Below are 25,952 nucleotides of genomic sequence, written 5' to 3'. Positions count from 1 at the left end.
ATAAACAAGAACATAAACCCAACAAGATAGAAACTTTCTTTTTGATGATATAAAAATTCAGAAACTTTAAGAAAAAAGAAACGTACATAATTTCGGAGGAAAATATAAAGCTTCAAGATAAGAAGAAAATTAAAAATAAAAAATATTTTCAGAAATTTCTCGAGTCAATCTAAATTTTCTAGATAAAAAATCTTCCTAAAATGAATCCCAAAAAAGAAAAAAGAAAAAAAAGTCAGTTGAGTCTCTCTCTCTCTCTCTCTCCACTTCCTCAACTATATATTGTTTTTTCTCTAAACCCTTGTACAATGTACTAGACCAAGTCCTCACTCCTGAACAACAGCTGATACATATCCAAGTGTTCCTATAAGATTAGGGTTTCTCTTTCCCTCCAACTCCCTCTCTCTCTCTCTCTCTCTCTCTCTCTCTGTATATCTTTTCTCTCTTTGGCGAGATCCGATAGTGTCAGCTAATGCAATAGGTATACTTCTTCTTCTGGGTTAACCCTCTGTTTGGTTTCTGAGAAAAAAAAATATATATATTTTTTAATATTCATGAACTGTTTCTTTTGACTGACTCACTATTTGCCTTGTTTATTGCGGGAACCAAACTGAGGAAGACCCTCCATTCGGTTGCGTGATTGAGGAAAAATATATATTAAATTTTGAATCTTTACGCATGAGTGTATGATATATTTGGTTTCTGTTTAATGAGAAATCACATTGGCTGAGAGCCAATTTGTTGGTTAAGGGTCAGTTTGTCTGCTTTCCGGGTCCCAATTTTTGCTGAAAATTTAAGAGATTGAAAGTCTTAAGAATTTTCAGTTGAAAATATCATTTTTGAACAATAGGCTTTGATTCAGTTTACTTGTTGGCGATTGAGAATAGTTCTACTGTACCTGGTTTGTAGTAATTACTAATTATTATTTAGAAAAATGATAGAATATGACATTTTTTATTAATAAAGGCAATGTCTGTCCGTCCATTGGGGTACTCTTGCATGGTGCCATTAGCTTTAGTATACGCTGAGGTTTTAGAACTTCATATACTGCGTGTAAGAATTGTAGAGCTGTTAATTGCCCTTGAGGACCTATCTGTTTTGCCCGTAACTATTACTGCTAACCACGAGGAAATTCGTTATGTCTGACACTAAAAGACAATTGCTTGGATATCACTTATGGTATTACGAGGAGGATGGAACTTTTACCCCTTGCATATGTGATTTTTCATAATAGAGACCAGTTATGTGGCGATGAAGAGTATATGGGGAAGAATATAGCTTGCAATTACAGGGAAATACTCATATTCATTAAGCATATGGCAACGGATAGTTGTGTATTCATCAGAGGCACATGTATATTTGATTCTGATTTAGTGCCAAGTTGAATTAGGAAATTGATAATGGGCCTTGAGTATGACTAGTATATATTTTCATATTGATTGGCCATTGATATTTTCTTGAATTGCAGTTTATAACTTTTTATGCCTGTCCCAAAGAGATATGAACTATTATTACCTAATATATCATCTCAACACTCCTTGTGGCGCCCAGTTGATATAGAGTTGTACAAGGATGAGAAATTAATCAGGGAATCTATAATTTGCTAATATGGGTCCGTACTTCTTGTAGACGACAAAGTTTATGCTCATCATGGAAGCTAATAATTCTAATGTTTCGCGAGCTGAAGAACTTAAACTCCTTGCAAATGAAGCATATAAAGGTAATAATCTGTGCTTCTACAATTCGTTGTTACATTTTCTTCTAATTTAGTTTGTATATCTTGCAATGAAGTGAACTATCCTTTTAATTCCTTGGATTAAAAAAAAGAAAAAATAAATTTGTAGATCACAACTTAAATCATCAGAATTGGTTCCATACTGATGAGATTTACTTTTGGTGTTCCTAAATAGTAAATCTTAACAAGTGACAAACATTGTACACTCTCACACAAGTAGACTGAATTGAATGAATTCTTGTGTGGCGTATTATTTTATCTATTTATATCCTCGCGACGAGCAAGAATCCTTACATAGAGATTAACTTTGAACACTGCTTTAGTGGTTGTGAACTGTTGTGTCTGAAGTGATATTTTTTTTTTTGGGTCTGGGTATGATCTGTGTGCTCACTTTCATTATTATTTCAGCTCATAAATTTGCTCAAGCTATTGATCTGTATACACAAGCGATTGAGGTAAACAGTCAGAATGCTGTGTACTTTGCCAATCGTTCAATTGCCCACCTTAAACTGGAGGAATATGGCAGTGCCATACAAGATGCTTCTAAGGCTATTGAAGTTGATCCTAAATACTCAAAGGCATGTTTTATGCCCTAAATTTTGTGCATCTGAATATGTGTAATTATGTTCTGATAGTTTTCTATTGCTGCAGGGATATTACAGGCGAGGTGCAGCTTATCTTGCTATGGGGAAATTTAAAGAAGCACTAAAGGATTTTCAGCAGGTGCTTTGTGTAGAACTTTTTTTTCCTGAAAATTGTGAACAATATTTATTGAACTTTTCTAGTATTGCATAATACTGAAAGAAGTTGAAAGCTTTCTTTATTCCAACAACCCTTTTGACATCAGACCACATAAAATATCTGCTTGATATGGATGTACTGATGACACCAGGGGGTTTTAAACAATCTATTCATCATGTGAAAACGGCTTTCTGCCTAGTTGATTGTTTTGTACCATATCAAAATTGTGCATCTAATAGCATTATTGGTACACATGAGTTTAAGTTTCTGAAGAATCTGAGGAAGATATCATGTATGCACATTCTAGAGGACTTGATTTTTGTTCATTTAATCACCATCAAGTTGCATTTTAAATGTCTGTTAGGATTTCAGTACACAATCTCTATCCTTATCCTTTGTGACTCACATATCTTATATACCCATTCACTGGAGCATAGCTAAAATAGATGGTTTGCGGAAACTGGAACAGGGTACGTCACCTACCCCTGACATGGAATGATAGGGGTAGAAAATCAAAATTCATAAACTCTTTAAGCAGAAGGTTGAATGTGATAAGACAAGCTTAGGTCAAGTGTAAAAAAACTCATAATCTACAAAAACTTTATATATCAAGAAACTAGAGATAAAATGAAAGGATACTTCAGGAAATGTGTTCTAAATTTTCTTTTGGTAACAATTGTCTTATATGTGGCATTGCATAATTTTTTTCTACTTTATGTAAAATAGGTCAAAAGAATCCGTCCAAATGATCCTGATGCTACCAAGAAATTGAAGGAATGTGAGAAAGCAGTGATGAAGCTTAAATTTGCAGAAGCAATTTCTGTACCAGAGTCTGAAAGGCGTCCTGTAGCTGATTCTATTAATTATCGTTCTATAGGTATTAGTGTTGTTGCTTTTCCACTTTATTCTGCTTATTGTATATGGGGTTTTTTTTATTTTTATCTTGTTGGTATTTTCCTTTTCAAAATTTTCCAGATGTTCATCTTCCTATTTTTTGTTATTGTTGAAAAATTTATTAGAGTTTCTTCTATATGCTTCTGAATCCTGATAAATGTTCATGGCATTGTATGAATCTTTTCGTTGAAAATGTACTCAAATGCATGCATACCATGAAAGGAGTGAATGAGATAGCAGCCAGAATTGACTACTACAAATCTTTCTTTTAGGTTTGAAATTTTCTTAACTGCAAGGTTTGCTCTTCTCAACATCGGTGTCTTTTTTCTTGGAAATGTACAATGGCACTTGGTTTCTTTCTTGATTCTGTTGTTATTTTACCTGATTCATTTTTTTATTTCTTTATGAAGTTCTGAACTTTGTTACTGATCCCTCTTTGTATCAATTTTATTCCCTAAAGCCATTTTTTGTGTCTTAACTCCCAATGGATAACTAAGAATTTGAAATCATGAATCTTTTCCAACACTTGTAATTAATGAATATCGGTTGCAGATTTATCGTATATTAATGCTGAATGAAGTATGTTTAGGCTTCTTATAGCAGCTGCAATAAGTAACAGTGCTATGATAATTTTGAGTGTATTTCTATGATTCGGTAGTGTTGGTTGCACTGGTAGTGCAAGCTATTTGGGTAGATATGGTAGCTGCAGCAGTGAGCATGTTGGCCATTCAAGGTGCCAAAAGAGTTAACATGTCCGTGGGGATGGAACTAATAGTGTTAGGCTAGTAATTTTGAATGGTGATTTTTTCAGTGCTATGGTTCAGAGGGTCCTTTATTACCTAGAAACTCCTTTGTGTGTGTATGTGCGTGTATTTAACAGTATATCATTTGTACATTCTGGAATTCTTACTATTTATTTATGGTCTGGGGCGCAATTTTTGTAAAGTCAATACAAGGTTTAAGCCTAGGTTCAAATTTCTTGTTTTCCACCTTTGTTAAAGGGTACATTTAGTAGGAAACCTTTGGATGAAGAGTTTGAATTGGGTCTGAGTCTGATATGGGAGGATCCTATGTGTGGTTTCTCTCCTTTCAGCATGGTTTATTTGGAACTCTGTAGTTCTCCCATTTGGATGGACTGTACACAAAGGTTATCCTGTTTTAGTTACGCATTAGGTCCATCTGTCTCTGTTGCCATCCAGGGTAGGACTATGTTTCTGGGCTCATTCAGGAATCAGTCTTTGAAACATGTCTTCCTCAGTGTAGTTAGTACCCACAAAAAGCGTGATCAGCATTAAGCAACTGATTGTTATTTTCTTTTCAAAATTCCTTTTAGTGTTAACTATATAGTGTCCATTAATAGTATTAATTAGAGTATTCTTATATATTCTGTCATTATAGGAATGGGCCCCAGTACATCATCAGTGTCCGCCGAAGTTGCCGTAGCAGCACTGGCAATGACAGTTGGGGCAGCGATGGTTATGATGAGAACAGCAGTGACTGCAGTTATGGCCACAGTAGTGGTGGTGGTCATGGTGGCCCTGGGGGCACGTTGGTGGCGTGGCTTCCATGGTGGTGTCTATACCAAGAGTCGAGTACATGACCTAGGTTTGAGTTCACAATCCATGGATATTAGAGAACAGTCACAAGTCACTGTCATAACTCCCAAGAGTTGGAGATTAGTTATTAAATAAAAAAGACTTGATAGTTGAAAAGTTGTGTTAGGTTCTAGGGGATGTATTACAAACTGATAGATACATTCACTGCTAAGATGGCATCCTTTCTTGAGAATGGATTTTCAGTCGAGTACATGATCTTAATGGAGTTTAAAAAGAGCTCGCCTGGGATATGGAAGATATTTACTCTAGCTGACCCAAGTGGGTTGTTTGGACCTTCTGTTTTCTTTTCTTTTTTCTAAGTTAAGGCTTTTAGAGTTAGAGTTGAGTTTTGTTGCGTGTTCTAAAATCTATGTTGCTTTGGATCTAAGGGTAGACACAGAAAATTGGAACAAAGACTGACTTTGTAATACTGAGAAAATAATCATACTAGGAACATTAAAATATTCATTTTAATGAAATTAGAATGTCAGTATATTATAAAAATAAAGATAAAGTGAATCATGAGCTGGATATATCTTTCTTTGTGCTTGTGTGAATTTGCATTAAGTAGCTTCGTTCTGTGCTTGTGTGAATTATTACATTCGCATGTGTTGTAAAAGTTATTACCTATTAAAATGAAATGGAGTTGCTAATTTATTTTGTTGATGATGAGACTTATGACAACATTTTGTTTGGCTCATGTTTTACTTTTTGAATTAAGTAAAGAATACAATTATAAGAATAGATGGTTATGTTTCCTTCTTTTTGTTCGGTTAAGAGATGTCAGAGAGAAATGAAAACTGGAAAATAGAAGCATTGAAGATAGGAAGTATTATAGCGGCTTATTGTTGCAAAGCTAAAGTTAGTACTTAACGGAGTGGGAGTTATAATTTGTATATTGATGACTGATTGAGCATTCATCGTTTTGGACATGATAGTGCATAAAACTAGAGCCGTTAATTTATGTATGATATAAATTATTGATATAATAAGTTCCTATCTTCGTCTATATATGGTAAAGCTTATTTACTTGCCTTATCACCTAGGAGAGCTAATGAAAGTGATATCTGTTTGAATTCCAGATGTGGAGCCACAATATTCAGGTGCAAGGATAGAAGGAGATGTTGTTACTTTGGATTTCGTGAAGAAAATGATGGATGATTTCAAGCATCAGAAGAATTTACACCAACGGTATGTATGGGAATCACAATACTATGTCACGGAACTAGTCAACAAATATTATTGGGCAGTCTTTTCACTTCACTTGGTATCGATATTGTAGATATGCCTTCCAAATTGTCTTACAAACGAAAGAAATGTTGCAAGCCCTGCCTTCTCTTGTCGATATAAACGTTCCTATGGGCAATCATTTTACTGTTTGTGGTGATGTACATGGTCAGGTAATTACATTTCTTCCATATTCATAAGATGCTGGTTCAATTGCTTGATTTGACTAGGAACAACATACAGCATTTCAAATCTGAAAGGTTGCATGTAAACATGAAGAAGGTTACTTGATAGACAATAAAGGCTATTGAATAATAGAATGTTTAATACTAGGTGAAACAACAATTTCTCAGATTCCTATTGTCTTGTATGGTTTTGCTGAAGTCAGCCTAGTTCTGAAAATCTATCATAGCTTTGAAATTCTTGTTTCGGTGGCTGTCTAAGTATAATGTATCTATATATGTTCTGGGCAATCTTTTATTTGTTTGTATGTAATGCCTGCAGTTCTATGATCTCCTAAATATTTTTGAGCTTAACGGGCTTCCTTCAGAGGAGAATCCATATCTATTCAATGGAGACTTTGTGGATAGGGGATCTTTTTCGTTGGAGGTGATCCTAACATTGTTTGCATTTAAGTGCATGTCTCCATCAGGTGAATCAATATGTTTTCTTGATTGGTTTGCAAATAATTTTGTTAATTTAGTTAGAATTTTTTAGCCTTCCATATCTCATATGTTTAGATAAGTTGAAGCAACGTCGCAATTACTATGTTGTGACTTAATTATTTCTGCCCAATTAATTACTTTTCTAAGTTCACTCCAAAAAATTTATCTACATTGTTATAGATTTATAGAACTTACATTCAATTATGGCTTCGTTTCCCCTTCTTTCAATTCCAATTTAGTTTTGACACACATTTCTTTTGCCCAGTAATATGATCATGTTCTAACTCTTTTCAATTAAAAGAATTCACGTTCTGACTTGATAACCTGTTTTATTGTTTTCAGCAATATATCTTGCAAGAGGAAATCACGAGAGCAAGAGCATGAATAGGATATATGGTTTTGAGGGCGAGGTCCAGTCCAAGTTAAGTGAAAAATTTGTGGAGCTGTTTGCTGAAGTGTTTTGTTGTTTACCGCTGGCTCATGTAATAAATGGGAAGGTTTTTGTAGTTCATGGGGGTCTTTTCAGTGTTGATGGGGTTAAACTCAGTGACATTAGAGCAATTAATCGGTTTTGTGAACCTCCTGAGGAAGGTAATTTATTACATTCCTCCCCTCACCCTTGATTCTGCATTTGGACGGCGTCTGTTATTGGCCTTTACCAGTTGAATTTAAAAATTGAAAATTTCATCACAAGCCTTCTGTAAATTAATTTGTAGGCAGATTTTATATATATGTTTCTGGGTTTCATCAGGGTTGATGTGTGAATTGCTGTGGAGTGATCCACAACCTACACCTGGAAGAGGCCCAAGCAAGCGAGGTGTAGGCCTTTCTTTTGGCGGTGATGTGACAAAAAGATTTTTGCAGGAAAACAATTTAGGTATGTCTACTAGTTTTGGCAGGGTTTAATTTTTATTTTTATTTTTTCTGAAGTTAGTACTGGTACTTATCAAAATGTATGAGAGGTTTTACGTTGCTTAATCAATGTACAGATTTAGTTGTGCGCTCTCATGAAGTAAAGGATGAGGGATATGAGATTGAGCATGATGGCAAACTCATCACTGTTTTTTCTGCTCCAAATTACTGTGATCAGGTAACTGCATGATGACTACTTGGCTAGTCTTCTATCATTACTAGAGTCATCTTCTGAAACTTTTTGTGTGTGAACCTTACCTTACCTGTAGCATTTAGATTTTATTGAGGGTTATTTTTCTGCACATCAAAAGTGTGGCATGAATAGTAAAACTATCTTACGACTGTACATTTGGAAGTCCTCTGAGAATCGAAGATTCCAAGAACAATGGTGTTGCTGCTTTTTTTTGTTCTTTGGTTTTTCCCAAAAGTGGAGTGATTTATGATCTTTCAGTATTTATTGCGCACATTCCAAAATTTGCTAATATTCATGTGTATATAACCTTTGTTTATGGTTTGGATGTTGCAGATGGGTAACAAAGGCGCCTTTATCCGTTTCGAAGCACCAGATTTGAAGCCCAACATTGTTACTTTTTCAGCAGTGGTCAGTGGCTCCTGTCAATTTAGCTGCTCCATTTTTTCAAAAACAAGTCTTTCTACTATTTCTACTTTAGTGATGATTTGTCTGGTTGCGCTCAAAAGTTTCCTTGTTTGTAGGTGTAATATATAGTGATTGTTGGTATTACACCTATTTATTTTTCTCGTGTATAATATTGCAGGACCATCCTGATGTCAAGCCGATGGCATACGCGAATAACTTCCTCCGACTGTTTCAGTAATTTATGTCGCTGAGCGGAAGGGCCAACACAGTATCTTTTTTTCGCCATCTGACAACTTTCCCGATGAATACAAATTCGTTTCCGAAGGCTACTGGAGAAGGGTTGGTGCATGTTGACATGCACCATGTAGCTGTGATTATTTACGTCTTTTGATTTACCTTTCTTGTACTTCTCACCAGTGGGAAGAATATTTCAGGCATTTTCTTTGATACCGTTTGTTTGATCTTGTGCTTGCTCGGAAGCGAGGCTTAGATGAAACTCATTAGCACATGAAGAATGACTGCCAGCTAAAAGTTCATGGCGTTTTCTCTGTGTTTATTTTATTTATATGATTTTTTCCCCTCGGGTTGTTGGAGATTCAAGTACTGGCGTAAATATGTCATCAGATGTGTTTTCCTTTTTAATTTTTATAATCTTTTTTTTATATTTTCAATGATATTGACTTGTAAATATCTGAATCATACTTTATTTTGACCTGTAAATAATGTAATGTAAAATTCAAAATATAAGTCATCCGACTCTATTTTGTTTTCGAAAATTCATTTGTGTAGGGTCACCTCTACGTGTGCATTTCAAGACAACTCGTAAATTGTTCCCAAAGAAGAAAAAAACTCCTGATTCTATACCAATTGCAACTAAAATATAAATCGAAGACTGCGTACCAATTTGAAATCGGATATACAGCTTTGTAGTTCCTGCAGTGAATGATGACGCGAGAGAGATATCGCCGATGCGATGATTTCTTATTTGCTGTGAATAATGAAGGTTCAAAACTTAAATGCAACACTGCTACATTAGTTGGTGTCTACTATCGCACTCGAGTGAATAATCATGTCCATGATGGCGTGGTATAAAATTTTTTATTATTTAAATTTTAAACTCTTTCAAATTTAGGGTTTTGGTTTGGGTATGAGAATCAGGAGCTTCAAAATTTGGACTCAATTGTAGGCCCAGCTGAACTCATTTGTTAACTTTGCCCAATTTGGAGATTGGGCTCGGGTTAGGGCAAGCGAAACCCGCCCAAAATCGAGCCCTAGTAAGAAAAGAATTAGAAATCACGAGTTGTGTTTTGCTTTAGCTTCCATCGTCGTTTCGAGGCTCCAATTGCTTGCGTTCGTCGACGCAGCTCTCCGGCGTCGTTTTGCTTGATTTGCATTTCAGGTTTGTTTATTCGCCATCCCTTCTGTACCTCTTTGCCCCTCTCATAAAATTCTCTTCCTTTTTCTCTTCAAAATCTGTCTCACTCACTTTTCTCTTCTCAGCATCTCTGTTTGGTTGCCGAGAAAATTAACCAGCTTCTTTTTAAAATTACTTCTCAAACCTAGAGTTGTAACACCACTGTTTTCGGCTCACTTATATTTCTGAGAACAAAATAAAAAACTAATGATAACTAACCCGTAATCTCGTTTTTCTTCTCTTTTTCCTCTGTTTTCTCGGGAACCAAACTAGGGTTTTCATTTTGGTGCTGATTATGATGAAGGATTAGTTCTGTGTTCGGATACAATAAACTATTGTTTGCAGATTACAGGGTTATGAATTTAGCTTTTGAACGTTAAACGAATTTATGTGGCACTTAAGCCCTGAATTGGTTTAATTATTTAATTTGATTTAGGGTTTTTGGGGCTGTGTCTTAGCTGGTAGCAAAAGTTCCTTTCAGATAGTGATTTTGGTGTGAAGGTAAATAAAGATGATTAGTGTAACTTCAACTCTTAGTGTATCATCTGAGCTGAGACAAATGGATCTTGCACCCTTCGTTTCGTTCCTCAAATATTACCAGAGGAATTAAAACACTTGATGATGGATAATGATGTTCCAAATGAGTGGATGCTTGTTGATAAAAGTTGTTCTTTTTTCATCACCTAAAAATGAAGTCCATGGGAAACATTATAAATTAGAGGTTCTAGAGTTCCTAGAGTGAAAATTAACCGCAGTGTGAGACCTTACTTCTGTAATGATCTCTAAATTCTAGTATTGGACATATTGGAAAGTGCAGAGATTAAGACCTTCATTCAAGGCCCTTAATTTGATCCCGGTAGGTTTAGAATCAGTAAAAGAAGTTTAAATTCTAATGTAACTAAAGTTTTTATTCTTGGTTCTTTCTAACTGCAACATTTGTTTATTTATCCCAACTTATGCTCGAATTTACGTCATTCCCATATGTAAACCAAACTGCCTGGAGCTTAAACTCATCATAGAGTGTAAACTCGATAGAAGTTAGAGCCAAATATAGAGTATAATTAATTCCCTTTCATAATTTTCTCATTGCTTGCATTTGACAGATTTACTAAATATGAATATGAACTTAAGATGTTGCTCTCTAGTTATTTTGTGAAGCTAATATTCCCTCTACACTGGATAGTTTCTGTCATTGGCAGTAATGGACCTAGCACTAATGGACCCTTATGGGACAAATCCTGGACCAATTGATGGTTCAGTGCTTTATGATCAGGAGAAGCATGTGTCTTCAGCAGTTTGGGATGGACAGGTGCAGTGTACCCTCAAATAAGGATGCTTATTATTAATATTATCCTTTCATTCAGGTTTATCTAACAAACTTTTTGCACTAATATGGACTTTAACTAACACTTACAGGAGCGTGGTGCACTTAGATGTCATGAACACACTTCGAAGCTTGATCAATGGACACTCACGGAAAAGCAGATTGAGTTGGTAGATCAGGCTGGATTTGGTTATTTAAGATTGATTCCTGCAATTAGTCTAGATAACCCACTCATTTCTGCCCTAGTCGAAAGGTGGAGGAGAGAAACGAACACTTTTCACCTGAATGTTGGAGAAATGACAGTAACTCTTAAAGATGTTGCGCTATTGCTTGGACTAGCTATTGACGGAGAACCTGTTATTGGAATAACGCATACCACCTGCAACTCCGTTTGTGAGAGGTATCTTGGAAGAGTACCAGAGTCTAGTTATACTAGTGGTGGAATGGTGAAGCTAAGCTGGTTGAAAGAGTTCTTTTCTTATTGTCCTGAAGATGCACCACTTGAAGTGATTGAGTGCCATACACGTGCTTACCTCTTATACCTTGTTGGAAGTACAATATTTTCCACTACGACTGGGAATAAAGTCCCTGTCATGTACCTTCCATTGTTTGAGAATTTTGACCTATGTGGGAAATATGCCTGGGGGTCAGCAGCTTTGGCATTCTTGTACAGGGCACTTGGCAATGCCTCACTGAGATCTCAAAGTACAATTAGTGGCTGTTTAACACTACTACAGGTTATTACATGCCTTTTCTCTTTAATTTTTTTTCTTCTTCTTATTTTTCTCTTTTTTCAGCAGTTCCTTTGATTGCATTTCTTTTTTTTTTTTTTTTTGGGCAGTGCTGGAGTTACTTTCACCTGAATATTGGACGACCAAAGCTCAACACTGATTCAATGCATGATCGTTTCCCTTTGGTGCTAAGCTGGAAGGGAAAACAAAGTGGGCCAACAACAAACCGTGATGTAGTGTTTTACCGTAAAGCTCTGGATTCACTGAAATCCTCCGACGTAAGTTTTTCCTTGTTCTTTTCTAATATTTATCGATTTGATGTTATATTCTAATATTCAGTGTAGAAGCATAATACATTTGGTATGGTGCTGACTTACAGGTGGAGTGGCTTCCTTATAGAAATATGGACAGTACAGTGATTCCAGAAGATATCAAGAGCAATCTAATTTTAGGGAGGTCAAAAACAATGCTAATATGCTTTGACAAGGCAGAAAGGCATCTCCCAAATCGTTGCCTAAGGCAATATGGCATGTTTCAGTCAATCCCAGAGGATGTACAGCGATGGGAGAGAAAGAGTCGTGGAGTTGATGGTGGGGTTGACTTGTCAGGTAAAATGGAATCAGAGATTAATGAATGGTTGGAACGTCGATTTCATATTGTGGAAGGTGATGATGGTGCAGATGAAAGTGATTATATGCAGTGGTACCTGAGAATTACGCGTAAGTTTGTAGGGAGGCCTATATCTCTCTCGTCTGAGTTTCAAAGAACGGTAAGGCTGGATTAATTAACTAGTTAATTATGAACTTATTGGTTATTGTCAAGTACGAGGAATTGTGTATTAATTTTAAAAGATAACATTATTAACTTTTGCAGAATGCCGGTTTGAGGGAGATCGCACGCATGGCAGATACATTCTCAACAAATGGGTTGGACGAGGAACAAGTTGACTTAATTAATAGTATCAGGAATATTGCGCATGAATGTTTGAGGGACCAGGTTGGCGGTCCGTACATAGTGTCAGCCACCCCACAAATCGAAGTTGGGAAAAGGATAAGAGGGAAGGAGAGGGTGAGAAGGAAAGGTACGGGAAAACGTTTGCGGAAGGATGATCCAGCACAATATATTGCTGCTAGTGAGGATGATCAGTCTCAGTATTGTGGTGCCACTGTCAGGGTTGAGCAGTTACCGTTACATCATCTACATAGAGAGGAAGATCATTCACAGCTGTGTCCTGTTGATAACGAGGTGACTGGTTTGGATATGATCAATGGAGATGTTGAGGGTGAGAATATGCAGCTATGCAATGCTGACATTGGGTTTGATCATTCAGAGCTAAGCCATGAGGCTGGTGAGGAAGGTAATGCTGAGCTAATCCATGCTGTTGTCAAGGTTGATGACACACAGCTCTTTGAAGCAACCGGAAAGATCAACGACTCACAGCTTTGTGATGTCATGAACGAAGTCAAGGACTCACAGTTTTCTGATTCAGCTAAGGTGGTTGATTCACAGATTTGTGATGCAACTAACGAGGTCGGTGACTCAGAGCTTCCTCATGTTACCAGTGAGAGTGATCGACAAGCATCTAAAGTGGAAGCAGAGGTTGTTTTAGAGTCTTCTCTTGAAACTCCTCAGGATATTGCACAACAGAGTAAATGTAGTGTTGTAGTATAAAGTAAAGGTGCTGTCATGCAATTTTTCAGAGGTAATCCTTTAACATGATTAAAGACCACTACTCGGATTTCTACTGTTTTCCCCTTGCATTTCCTTCTATATATCAGATGAATTCATAATTCCTCATTATTTTCTGATAGGCAGTGCGAGGCTAACAATACAAATATGCAGCTAGATTAGTAGTAAAGTAAAAGCTCTTAACATGTATAAAGGCTGTGGATTTTTGGCTAGACAATAAGATACTTGTGATCATGTTGATTAGTGTACTGTTTTCTGCTGTAATATTTCAGGTTTTATTGCATCTGATCTATTTTGATGACGTCTTCTTTAGTTCTTAGATTATTCATTTTCTTTTCCAAATGTAAAGGTAACTGGAAGTTATGTATATTTTTATCCCTTTGAAATTTTGAAGTTTCTGCTATTGGGTGTTTATGTTTTTTTATTTTATTTCTTGTTCTGTGTATATTTACATAGATTGCATTCATATTTTCAGTGACCTCTGTACAATTTATGCCCAAATGCAATGTAAGTACACCATTGGACCATATGTGGGTGCGTAAAGGGACAATGGGCCCATAAATCTGAATCCAACATGGACCAGTAGAGGCTACGGCATTATTTGCAGATAAAAATATAACCTTCCTTCTGCACTTTGTCTTGAGTAACTCATGGTTTGACTTGGGGTAAATCAGGTTTTTTTGTTTTTTTGTTTTTGTTTAAACAAGTGATATTGGAAGAGGGGAGTTTTCTCACACACACACTGCCAATGCGTCATGAGAGTTCGAACCTAATCATGTTTTAATTTAGGGTAAATAATGTTTTGACACAACTATTCCCTTCACCATGCTTAAGATGAGGACAAACTTAGCAAATTTGCATTCAATTCGAGCTTGTAATAATTACTTAGGAATTCAGAACACTAAGTAATTGGATAGTTGGATTAACCCCTCTGTATTTTGTAGCCGGTGTTCAGCAATGTCAGAAAACTAGCAAAACACTAAACACTCCATCCTCCTAAAGTCCATAAGTAAAATCTTACTTTACCATAAAGAAATCAGAACATGTCTTCAAGTCTTAGTTTTTTAGTTTTCAGCAATTGTCTAATGTTTTGTGCTACTATGCGACACTGCCTGGTTTTTACTTTCATGTCATGATTTTCTGTGAACTCCATTCTTTAAGTTTAAGGCTTTTGTCTATTAAACCCAACAATTTACACCAGAATTTGAGGTTGAGAGAAGACAAGAGCAGCATTTCCTTTTGTGGAGATACAGTTCCAATGTAACTATTCTGATTGAATAAGTTCCCATGGATTGTAGCCACCCTAATGCTTAGTGGCCCAAAATTGCAAAAAGGGAAAAGAAAAGAAAAAACTTAAAAGCAATGCCAATTGCCAATGTTATGTAAAAGTATGGATTGGCTGCAGAGTTATGATGGATTTTTAAGTTCATATCTAGATGAGGAAAGACTACGTAGGATGAGCATGGGCATTAGCTCTACACTCCAAACTAAATACTTCATAGTTTTTTCTCTGCACTCATGAAAAGACAACAAACAACTAAAAAAAATCACAAGCCAAGATGATTGTGAACCATAAGACAACAGGGGAAAATAAAAATAAAAATAATTCCAATGCTTTTTTTTTGTCTGAAAAATAATTCCAATGCTTGGAAAAGGGAAACATGCCCCTTACTTTCCACAACACTCAACTTTCTGCCTAATAAGTTCTCTCAATCTCTTGACCCTACCTTGGCTTTCATATAATCAAAATCTCACTCAAATGTCATGAGCACTCCACCTATCACTTCAGTCACTTCTTTTACAACTCTCTCTCTCTCTCTCTCTCTCTCATAAGTGAAAACTTGAAAACTTGAAAACTTGAAAACTTGAAAGCCACATCTAAAAAACCACACAACAAAGTGCTGCAACTGAGCTGGCCTCCTCAATACCTGGGCACAATGCACTGTTCCTTCTCACTCTCTCTCCCTCTAATTCTACTTCTCCTCTCACTCCCTTCTTCTATTCCTTCTGTCTCCACCACCAATCCCCACCATGCAAATAAACAACCACCCATCAACGCCCCCAAGCCCATCAACACCATGGCTCCATCTGAAGCAGAAGCTCTGTTCAAGATCATGGACTCCATGTCCTCTGATCAAAACTGGAGAATTTCCCATCCTAACCCTTGTCAGCCAGGCTCATCCTGGCCTGGAATTGAGTGCAAAGTAGGAAACGACAACTACCTACATGTCTCCAGGCTTGACTTTGGCACCCCACCAAATCCAACTTGCAAAAAAACAGCTACATTTCCTTCACAAATCTTTGCTCTCCCATATCTTCAATCTGTGTTCTTCTTCAATTGTTTCACTCACACCAAAACCACTCTTTCTGTTCCACAAAACAAAGCCTCCCCTGCTTTATTTCAACAGCTCAGTCTCCGATCTAACCTGGCACTCGTTGGCCCAATCCCACCTCAAATTTCAACACTCAAGTCCCTTGAAATCCTCACGTTGTCTCAAAACCGCCTCACTGGCCCAATTCCATTGGAGATTTTCAGCTTGGGCAGTTTGGTACACCTTGATTTGAGCTACAATATGCTCACAGGCACTATCCCATACCAGCTGGGCAGTCTCAGAAACCTTCAAGGCCTTGATTTGAGCTACAATATGCTTACAGGGCCCATCCCAAACACAATTGGCCAACTGGGTTTGCTTCAAAAATTTGACTTCAGCTCAAATTCACTTACTGGGGGCATTCCTGATGGCATTGAGAAGCTCAGTTTATTGGTTTTCATGGCTCTGAGCAACAACAAATTGGGTGGGCAATTTCCAAAAGGTCTGGAAAAATTGCAAAGCTTGCAGTATTTAATTTTGGATGGCAACCCAATTCATACACCTCTGCCACTAGAGTTTGGTAAGTTGGTGAAACTTCAAGAACTCAGGCTTGCTGATTCTGGGTACTCTGGCACAATACCAGAAAGCTTTTCACAGCTTAAGAATTTAAGCACTTTGTCGTTGCAGAACAACCGTTTAACTGGTGAAATTCCGGTTGGTTTTGGCAGTCTCTCACATATATACCACATGAATCTGAGCAGAAATATGTTGGGGGGTGTTGTGCCTTTCAACTCAAGTTTCTTGAAGAGGTTGGGAAGAAATTTGGATCTTAGTGGAAACCCAGGTCTTTGTTTGAGTCCCTCTGAGGCACACAGTTTGAAGATTGGAGTTGATGTTTGTGGAAAGAATAACAATGCGTCTTCTATCCAGCCCTGGAAGAAATCTCAAGCTCCATCTGGGCTCTCCAAGCCATTGTTCCTATTTACTGCTTTATGTGTTTGGGGATTGCATCAAATGTTGTCTCTGGTATGACAAAGTATGTTTGTGCTTTAGTCCAAATTATTACTGGTTATTATGGTGCTAGGTCACTGTAGAAAAATATATGTAGATTGTTTAATAAATATAAGGATTTTCTGGGACTTTGCAGGATTTGATGTGCATTTGGGTTCTTTTAGTTTGGAAGCATTAGGAACTGCCAAGTTTAGAAGAAATGTAAGGTTTGCTTCTGCTATGCAAGTTTCTGTTTTTAGCAGACCCCCTGGTTCCTGTATAACATGTGTCTAGTGTAGTGTAAATTACTGGCTTTTTGTTTCAATTATTTGCATCAAATGTTCAAGAAAAATACAAATAGAGTTCAGGAGGTAAATTTGAAACCATACTTTTTCTTTAATCAACATAAAATTTGATGTTTTTTTATTTTCCATGAAAGTTTGAGGCTCCTGATTTTTACTACCTGTTTTTTTTTTTAAACTTTTTGGGGAGAGATTTTCCATTGGCATTGGATACTCCTTGCCTCCTTTCAGAAATGAGATACTCCTTGCGAATCAAAGTTTGACATATATGCAAAAATAATTCATCAAAAATACAAAAAGAAAAACTTTTGCACACACATCACACTCTTATTGGTAGTAATGTAGGAGTGCCTACTCAAGAATCAAAGTTTGACACATATGCAAAAATAATTCATCAAAAACACAAAAAGAAAAATTTCTGCACACACATCACACTCCCATTGGTACCAATGTAGAAGCGTCTACTTTCATAGCAAGGAGAGAAGTATTTTCCAAAAAAGAAAGCGTCATCTGACACTATTTTGGGGAACATGTGGTTTGCTGTATCGAAATTTATCTTGCATTGCATGTCACACGGCTCATGTTGGTTCGATAAAAAGGCTTAACTTAAGCACAAACAGATATAAATAGAAAGCCATAATAAGTTTGCTGGGACCAGATAGGTTTCTCTTTGGAAACTAGACATCAATTTACAACAATAATATTTCTACCACCCAAATCAAATTTGTACAATTCAATAATGTTTGGTCCGGCACATGTGTAAGAAGAGAACGACTGGTTTTAACTTTGTAAAACTTTATCAAATGGGAGTGAAAAAGAAGCTACAGACGACAATGCCCCCTGAGATGAGGTTGATGAAACAGAGACCACCACCTGCACAGAGGACTGACTAATGGCCAAGGACACATAAACATTATAAGAGCTGGATCCCACTCTCCCTTTTAGACTATTTGTACACAGTGTTTTTGGTACATTTACTGCTTGCCCTATTGTTGTCTCTCAAAAGTGACCTATGTTTACCCCCACCACCCCCATTCAATTTTTGAATCTGCACGTTAGGTAACCCTAGCTGTATCATCTTGCTAGCTCTCCATGTAATTTCAACTTAGAACTTTGAATTGGTATGCATAGCTCCTCACATCGATCTTTTTCTGTATTTAGAGCATCTCCACCCACAAGGGCTAAGTCTAAGAAAGGGCAAGCAAGGGCTGCCACTATTCACGTGAATAGTGTCAGCCTTTGCATTTGATTCCACCCATAAGGCAAAGTCTAGGGCAAGTCTAAGGCAATTACTATTCATTGTACTTTATTTTCTATTTTTTAATAGTTGAAACCATTAATTTTTTTAATCTTTTGTAATTAAATTTTTGGATAAGATTTTCACCCTCTAAAATTGTGCCACGTCTGATATAGAACAAATGACAGATTTTATCGCGGTTGAGCTAGAAAAAGGACGTAGTGGGAATTTGTAGATTTGTTGTCCGAGCTCCGATTAGGACGCAAAATACCATTTCGGAAAGGGAACGACGCCATGAGTCAAACTCATTGCTTTGCTATGACATATGATGGATTTTGGCATTTTGAGGTCGTTTGGCCTTCCAAAACGGCATTTAAAGTTTCGTAGTTAATTTTCGGTATTTTAGATTTTAACAAAAATTATTCCAAGAAAATTCCTTTTAAAAGTGTGGAAAGTAAATAAAATGGTTAGGTATTTATAGAGAAAAAATACAGAATTTTTGGGTATTTTTTAAAAAAAAATTCAGAATTTTTTCGATTTTTTCAATTTTTTAGCCAAAAACGAGGACCGTCGGATTTGGAAAGAAGTCATCGGAGAGCCCTCGTCGCGCCACGTGGCAAACAACCGTTGGAGCTGTCGGTGGATGACGTCAGCGCTGGCGTCACGCCGACGCCAGCGAAGTCAAATTTTTACCGTTGGCGCGTGTAATTCACGCGCCAACGGTAAAAATTGATGTTACCGTGTGGCGTCGGCGTGGCGCGACGTCATCCAACTCGGCTTCAGCCGGGCAAGACTTGCCCTTGGGCTTCGGGCTGGTGGGACCCACCTCGAAACCGACTACGGGCCTGCGCTGGAGTTGCCTCGGGCTCCCTCTGGCAGCCTTTCCCCCTGGCTGGGCCTTGCGCTGGAGATGCTCTTATCTGAAGTCCGGCTTCATCACTGGAAGTGTTGTGTATAACATACTTTAAGCTGGAATCGTATAGTCACAATTCATAATTTCATAACATAACATATACGCCTTAATGGTATAGTGGATTATATTGTCATAAGTATGCATACATGATGAATTTATGGGCCCTCATTTATAAGGTGGGCAACCATTGTCAAAGTAGAATCAAATGCAGTTTCCTGTTTGAGGAAACAGTTCGAACAAGTAGACTCCAAAATCTCACACACGCCCATCCGCGTCCCCAATGCAATAAAGGAGATAAACAAATGGTTTTATTGCACAGTCACTTGTCACACCCACTCAACATTTTTCCTGCTTGCATATCTGAATCTACATTCAAAGGCTCATCACTGTGCCCACCACATTTTGTCACCAAACAAATTTTTGGCAAAATATGAAGATGAAACATGAAACTCCCCAGAGAGAGAGAGAGAGATTTTACTGAAGGAGGAGGGTTGATGCTGATAGGAGGCAGGAGGGTAGGGAGACTGAGACAGAAACAATAGTTTCTGTCACTTTCTTTGCTAACCAAAGTTTATAAAGAAAAAGTTTGCAGAGCCTCACGTGGGAAAGCAGTCCTTTGTGCAAGTACAAATTTTCACACCCTAAGCTTCTCCTTTTTCCTTTTTTCACCTACTTTGAGAATTGAGATATATACTTTGGAGTAAAATTTCAGATGTCATGTTCAATCATGTTGTCCTATTATATATATATGTTGAGTGAGAGTGAGCTAGGCTTTGAGCTTTGAGCTTTGAGCTTTGAAGAGCAAGGCATGCACATGCACCTTTCTGCACACATCATCTCAAGGGCCATTTGAATGTCTGCATATTGGAATATAACAGCTATATATGTCCTGGAGAGGGGACATCAAGTGGTATTATTATTTTCCTTGTAATTATGAGAGATATAAGGGAAAAAAGAAGAAGAAGATAGATGTGATAATACATAAAAACAAAATTCAAAGCTGCCTTTTTAAAGTTTAAACTATTTCATTTGTTCAATTTTTTATTATAACAAGTTGACAACCACCCTTCTTTCTCATTGAGATACACATATGGCATCTTTCTTCTCTTTCTCATCTCTTTCAAAATAATCATATATATATATATATATATATATATATTTCAAGAATATATTAATCTAAATTGCATGTTCAAAATGACCACTCACCTGCTTAATTTCCTAATATATTTTGGCCAAATAACCACATACTCTTCTTTCCCCTCGATCATTTGTAAAGTACAATTTGACCTAATTACCAAGAAAAGAAAAGAAGGAAAAAAAAAAAAAAAAGGTAAGATTTGATCTTTGTAAATGCCCACGAGGCATCAAGTTGTAATATTTTCATTTACAATTGGTAACACGTCCTTACAAACAACTCAAAATACAAAAACCAACCCAATAGCGAACTTGAAAAGCATTCTATATCGCCAACGGGTTCCCATCCAAACCAGTCTAAATCAAGCCCGTGTAACAAACAACCCCCAAACTCCTTAAAGTAGGAGGAGGGTTCCAACCAAACTCAACATACACAGGAAGCACAAAGACCAGAAAAACAGTGAGCCGAAGAAACACAATAAATGTAGCTCACTAGAAGCCAATACAAGGAGAAAATACACAGCAATTAAACAAGGATTATCAGTGCCAAAGCAGAACCCAGCAATCAAAGGTACCTCTAGCTTGAAAAGGAGATAGCACCACTAACAGAACGAGCCTGTGCACTCAAATTCTTCCTAATGCTCAGCCAAGCATCACATCACTCCCCCTTCTCCTCCACCAGTTTCACATTACCCAGTCTCTGAATTTTCCCAGCAATAGAAAGGCATCTCCTCCATTAAACCCTAATCCTCAAACATGATAAACTCCAAAGCACATAGAAGAGGAGGGGGAAAGAACTGGCACAAAAGACAGTGAACAAACCCTAGAAAATCTTAGGGCATTATACCCTTTGCATTTGATCAAATAACAAAACACAGATACACGTTCGGAAGCTCCTCGCCTCTATCTGCTAAAAAGCTGTTACTCTGCAGGATGAGCCTCTACACCATCGAACGATGTACGGGATCACATGAAAAACTCGGTAAGCTACAAAGCTCATGTGAGTAAAAACATAACAAAATAACAACTTGCATTCCGAAGTACGTTCTCCAGTCATGTTAGTAAAAAAATACAATCAGGATTCACATGTCAAATTCATATATTACCAATCACCATGAGATACAGAAGGACATCAGCAACATTCCAAGGCTTAGTACACTCACATAGTCTCCACTGCGGACCTGCAACATATATTTCAAAATAAACAGAATTCCATTGTACCTTGTTATAAACAACGTCACAAGCGTCACACTAAAAAGATAAATAAGAAAATACACTTGAGACTCCTCATCTATAACACTACACGGATCATAAAACTCCAATGTAGTGCGTATGTATAAGCTCATACACGCCCATGCATACAAGACGGCTACAGACTAGTGCACTAACTGTTGTGGGGCCTTTCACCCCAGAGACTCTCCCTCTTCCCTGCTTGCTTGCCATGGAATCATACACTCCCATAGAATAAGGGGACTCAACGTTCAATGTATAAAGAATCGCAATTGACAATCTTTATGTAATCACATCTCTCGTCAATAAAAGCACATGAACACAAATTATATTCATCATCATACCTGCTGTCCATACATAAATAATCCCTGCTAATAACATAAAATGCTTAGAATTTAATCCGAACAATAAGAGCACTAAATACGCAATAAAAGAACAATAATATTTCCAAGATATCAAGTAATTTCCACATAAATAAAACAAATAGATGATAATTATTCATGTGCCGGTTGTAAATTACCAAAATATGAAAAGGAACAATTATTTCAATGCACAAAGGGTAAAATAGTAATTATATAAATTTAGGGGTAAAATTGTAATTACATGGAAAAAAGACAGAAAGAGAGATCTTAATTAGATCCCTATTTATCCTTTTATATATGGTAGTGTTAATTTTTTTTTATAAAATTATCTAAGTCAATGTTTTATGAAGAACTAATTGTGTTTTTATGCATCCTTTCTATATGGATATGTGAAAGGAGCCCATTTTGATGATCATGAGTTTTCTCACATGAAACCATAAATCTAAAGGGCGGGCCAACGATGATCAAGTACTTACCAGTCTTAGGACAAAATGTAGTCCATGGCTAAAAGTTTAGCTTCAAAATATTAATTTTTTAAAGAATAGTGCAGGGCTAAATTTTTCCATATCTAGCCATGCATGGCTATATTTTAAAGCCTTTCATATTTTATTATTTTGAGAAAAACTATGGTACAACACTCATATATTCTACAACTATAATTTATGTATATATTTTTAAACAAATTTAATTTTAAATATTTAAAAATATTTTAAATAAATAAATAAATAAGAACTTTTCAATCAATGATTCTGACCTGCAACGATTAGAAATCAATTATATATATTTTAAAGACAAAACGAATTTAAAAACATTTAAAAAGGTTATTTAAAATAAAATAAAAAACCTAACAGCTAGTTGATATCATCGATGACGTCAACGCGCCTTTAATATTGGTTGTTGGATCTGCAGTTGCACGAGATGTTTCGTGCTCTTGGCCACACATGATACTTTCTCTTTTGGAAAGCACATGCGCTGGGCCCACAAACAAATTTAGTTGGAGGCTAAATGGCCAAATGTGGCCCTCAAAATTTAAAATTTGTTTTAGCATGGTTGGAGATGAGTTTTGCATTATTTTAGGGCTATATAATTTTTTTTAGCCCATGGTTGGAGATGAATTTTTCATTATTTTAGGGCTATATTTGATGGCTCATGACTGGAGATGGCCTTAAATGTCGCCAAACCAAATGAGGAGGAAAACAATAGTAATGTGAACTAGCAGCAGCAACAATAATTGTAAGATGAGATACATTATGTAGTGTATGCCTGTTGTGGCTTTACAATAAGTCTTATGTAATTACACAAGAAATATTTTTTTTTTAAAGGAAAAAGTATTACAAAGAATATCCGCGCCCGATCTAATGATCATACAAATCAAAATTAACTTTATATTACTAATATCTATAGAAACATGATGAAATTAAATAAAAGCATTATTAGTAGAATGTCTCTTCTTAGTCAATAATACCATATTAGTTTCCGATAAATATACTGAAAAGAGCACATGATAAATCATGTAGCAAGTACTAAATATCCTAAATGTTCCAACATGCATGTTTGCATTCTTTTCGCAATCCAATGTCTATTTTATTATGTTCTTTACACTATGGAATGGCCCTTGACTTGAAAAAGAAATAAATAAATAAATATGGCACTAATTAATGTTGGTTCAACACTTGTGAATGGGTGGTTTGATTAAAAAAAATATGGATATATTAGACCTTACCATATCTTGTTGGTTCATTGTTTAATTTACGTAAAAAAAATACTTTAAATATAAATATCCTTTAGCTTAATTTTCATACTCAGTTATCTACATACTAAAAGTCAATAAACATCAAGCAAAAAAATTAAAAAAGAAAAGTAAAATGTTAATAAACTCAAGCAAAGAGTTAATCGGTTAATAGACCTTCTTTTAAAGGCAAAACGTCACTTTGAGTCTCTATGGTTTATCACTTTTATAACTAATGTCCATGTGGTTTCAATTTGGTCATTTTTGCCACTGTGGTTTCAATTTGGAGCAATTCTAGGACAATTCTCAATTTTTGTCAAAATTTTAAACTTATGATATTTGTGGAGGGACAATTCAATCTAAAAATTATTAAAAATTTAATTCCCTTTTAAAATAAACAATACAAATATAAATTAAGAAAAATTAGTTTTAAAATAAAAATAAAACATCTATCTTCCTCTTCTCCTCCCAACTCCAACCACCACCAATAGTCCCCACCCAACCTCAGACACCCTCACCCCCATGTACTGCGTCTTATCTTTGGGGATGTTTGAAAGGCTTAGACCAGAATGGATGAAGGATGCCATAATGTTCAGCACAACCGTGTGCCCTGAATTCTTTGAAAGGTTATCCCGAGTTGTCAAGCATCACGCATAGCCACCCCCTTTTTGTTCTACTTTTTTTAATAGGTTGGGGACGGTATTTTTGTTTCTGACAGTGAGAATGTGAAATTATAACTTAATGCTTTGAGGCAATATGGAGGGAGAGGTTGCAAATTATGATTGGATTTATGGATTTCTATTTGGAGGAAAAATATATGTTAACATTCTAATTTTGTCCACTGATCCTCTTGAATCTATGAGGAAAATGTTGATGTCAGCGTTGTGCTCGACCTTGTTCAAAGGGATGAAGGGGATGAGGATGGAGGCATCCACTCTTATGCTTATTGATGCGTGGAGCACCAAATGGAATACAAACGTGTGACTTATGCTTGGGGTAGATGAGTTCCTTGTACAACATTTTCTCACAACATAGTTTGTGGGTCTTCACATGAGCAGTATCAAAGTGATTTGTCAAGCTTTTCCTTTTGTCAAATAAGTCATTGTCCTTGCATGCATTGCAATGAACTAGGTGTAGAACCTGAAACCTTGCATTTTGGGTTCTCTCCTCTCTATCGATTGCAACTTGTTCTTCTTTCTATCAAACAAAATCATATCTTGCTTTTCCATTAACTTCTTTTTTAAAAAAAAAAAATTAATATTGTATTAGGGTTTTATGTGTAGAACTTTTTCTTTCTTGCATTTTCTATCTTGTATCATTTTTAGGATTTGATTTGTCTTAATTGGAACATTACGCTTTGACCTTCATGGAAGTACGAATGCCTCATCCATGTTAAAAACTTCAATATGATGTTTGTCACAAAATGAAGATACTTCATCAACCAATACATCAAACCCATTGTTCCTCATGCAATGTAGCTTTTCCTTGCATAATTTCACGAAAGTCATCGCATTCACAATTTCTTGATCTTTCTTTTGCAATGCTTGTAACACATTATTTGTGAGTCCCAATATAGCTTTTAATGAGAATAGGTGAAGTCATGAATTTTTTATATTAAAAAATATGAGTTTTTAAATACTAATTTTAAGATCAAAAAATTGTTTGGTATTGAACTCCAAACTATTTTTAAGATCTAAAAGAAATTGAAATTAAAATAAGAAAATAAGAAACCCTAGATTCACAAACTGAAATTAACAGAGAGAGAGAGAGAGAGAGAGAGAGAGAGAGAGAGAAAACTATAAAATCTCACCCCTTTTTTTTTGTTTTTAAAATTAGGCATTTTTAAAGTTGTTTTTTAGTTAGGCTTTCCCAAACACGAATTATGGACTTTAAACTCAAAAATTGTTTTTGAGTTTAAAAAATTGATCGAAGTAAGGTACTAAACATGCCCTAAGATATTCTTACTTAGAGGAAGCATGGAGCTAAATAGTAGTATAGTACAATGTTATTATATGGTATTTAAAATTTTGCTAATTAGAACACAAGATGATCATCATATATTGATCCTATAGCTACAGTATAGATAGTTCCCCCTCTCTTGTCTCCTAGATTGTAGCCGTAGATTTCCCTGGTATAAGCCAGTTAGCCTAAGTTGCATGCACCATCAAAAGCTATTTGGGCACACTTTCAGACTTGATCTTTCTTCCATCGGTAGCAAGGA

General features: G+C 36.2%; 3 protein-coding genes across 8 annotated transcripts; all 3 read left to right on the top strand.

Annotated features, from left to right (window-relative positions):
- Positions 1-298: 298 nt before the first annotated feature.
- PP5.2 (protein phosphatase 5.2) lies at positions 299-9,006 on the top strand. 2 transcript variants are annotated; one of them, XM_008231153.3, is made up of 14 exons: positions 303-478; positions 1,627-1,717; positions 2,141-2,310; positions 2,384-2,455; positions 3,200-3,350; positions 4,766-4,972; positions 6,045-6,153; positions 6,245-6,362; positions 6,694-6,841; positions 7,197-7,445; positions 7,606-7,731; positions 7,844-7,944; positions 8,293-8,367; positions 8,543-9,006. In XM_008231153.3, exons 2-14 carry the CDS (start codon positions 1,639-1,641, stop codon positions 8,600-8,602), a joined length of 1,665 nt encoding a protein of 554 aa, XP_008229375.2. In that variant the 5' UTR covers positions 303-478; positions 1,627-1,638; the 3' UTR covers positions 8,603-9,006. The 2 variants fall into 2 exon arrangements, with proteins under 2 accessions (XP_008229376.2, XP_008229375.2); XM_008231154.3 differs by lacking the exon at positions 4,766-4,972 and having other exon boundaries at positions 299-478.
- Positions 9,007-9,622: 616 nt separating this feature from the next.
- On the top strand, positions 9,623-14,016 carry LOC103328741 (Aminotransferase-like, plant mobile domain family protein). Of its 4 annotated transcripts, none has more exons than XM_089050759.1 (7): positions 9,623-9,763; positions 10,962-11,087; positions 11,195-11,839; positions 11,944-12,111; positions 12,213-12,602; positions 12,707-13,535; positions 13,998-14,016. In XM_089050759.1, the coding sequence occupies exons 2-6, from the start codon at positions 10,980-10,982 to the stop codon at positions 13,502-13,504; spliced, it is 2,109 nt and encodes a 702-aa protein (XP_088906885.1). In that variant the 5' UTR covers positions 9,623-9,763; positions 10,962-10,979; the 3' UTR covers positions 13,505-13,535; positions 13,998-14,016. The 4 variants fall into 4 exon arrangements, with proteins under 4 accessions (XP_088906885.1, XP_008229378.1, XP_008229377.1 ...); XM_008231156.3 differs by lacking the exon at positions 13,998-14,016 and adding an exon at positions 13,645-13,925; XM_008231155.3 differs by lacking the exon at positions 13,998-14,016 and having other exon boundaries at positions 12,707-13,925.
- A 1,281-nt stretch (positions 14,017-15,297) lies between these two features.
- RLP29 (receptor like protein 29) lies at positions 15,298-17,086 on the top strand. Of its 2 annotated transcripts, none has more exons than XM_089051154.1 (2): positions 15,298-16,860; positions 16,982-17,086. In XM_089051154.1, the coding sequence occupies exons 1-2, from the start codon at positions 15,460-15,462 to the stop codon at positions 17,021-17,023; spliced, it is 1,443 nt and encodes a 480-aa protein (XP_088907280.1). In that variant the 5' UTR covers positions 15,298-15,459; the 3' UTR covers positions 17,024-17,086. The 2 variants fall into 2 exon arrangements, with proteins under 2 accessions (XP_088907280.1, XP_088907281.1); XM_089051155.1 differs by having other exon boundaries at positions 15,298-16,870.
- Positions 17,087-25,952: the final 8,866 nt, after the last annotated feature.

This window comes from Prunus mume, linkage group LG4, assembly GCF_029339155.1.
Source record: "Prunus mume cultivar Tortuosa linkage group LG4, ASM2933915v1, whole genome shotgun sequence".
Taxonomy (NCBI): domain Eukaryota; kingdom Viridiplantae; phylum Streptophyta; class Magnoliopsida; order Rosales; family Rosaceae; genus Prunus; species Prunus mume.
This window is presented reverse-complemented; position numbering and strand designations above follow the sequence as displayed.

Excerpts from the sequence above, each read along its gene's own strand:
- PP5.2 (XM_008231153.3), top strand. The coding sequence starts at position 1,639 with ATGCTCATCATGGAAGCTAATAATTCTAATGTTTCGCGAGCTGAAGAA. Across the intron at positions 6,363-6,693 it reads GTGGTGATGTACATGGTCAG|TTCTATGATCTCCTAAATAT; the intron begins GTAATTACATTT and ends TAATGCCTGCAG. Across the intron at positions 8,368-8,542 it reads TTGTTACTTTTTCAGCAGTG|GACCATCCTGATGTCAAGCC; the intron begins GTCAGTGGCTCC and ends ATAATATTGCAG.
- LOC103328741 (XM_089050759.1), top strand. The coding sequence starts at position 10,980 with ATGGACCTAGCACTAATGGACCCTTATGGGACAAATCCTGGACCAATT. Across the intron at positions 11,088-11,194 it reads CAGCAGTTTGGGATGGACAG|GAGCGTGGTGCACTTAGATG; the intron begins GTGCAGTGTACC and ends TAACACTTACAG. Across the intron at positions 12,112-12,212 it reads ATTCACTGAAATCCTCCGAC|GTGGAGTGGCTTCCTTATAG; the intron begins GTAAGTTTTTCC and ends GCTGACTTACAG.
- RLP29 (XM_089051154.1), top strand. The coding sequence starts at position 15,460 with ATGCACTGTTCCTTCTCACTCTCTCTCCCTCTAATTCTACTTCTCCTC. Across the intron at positions 16,861-16,981 it reads TGCATCAAATGTTGTCTCTG|GATTTGATGTGCATTTGGGT; the intron begins GTATGACAAAGT and ends GGGACTTTGCAG.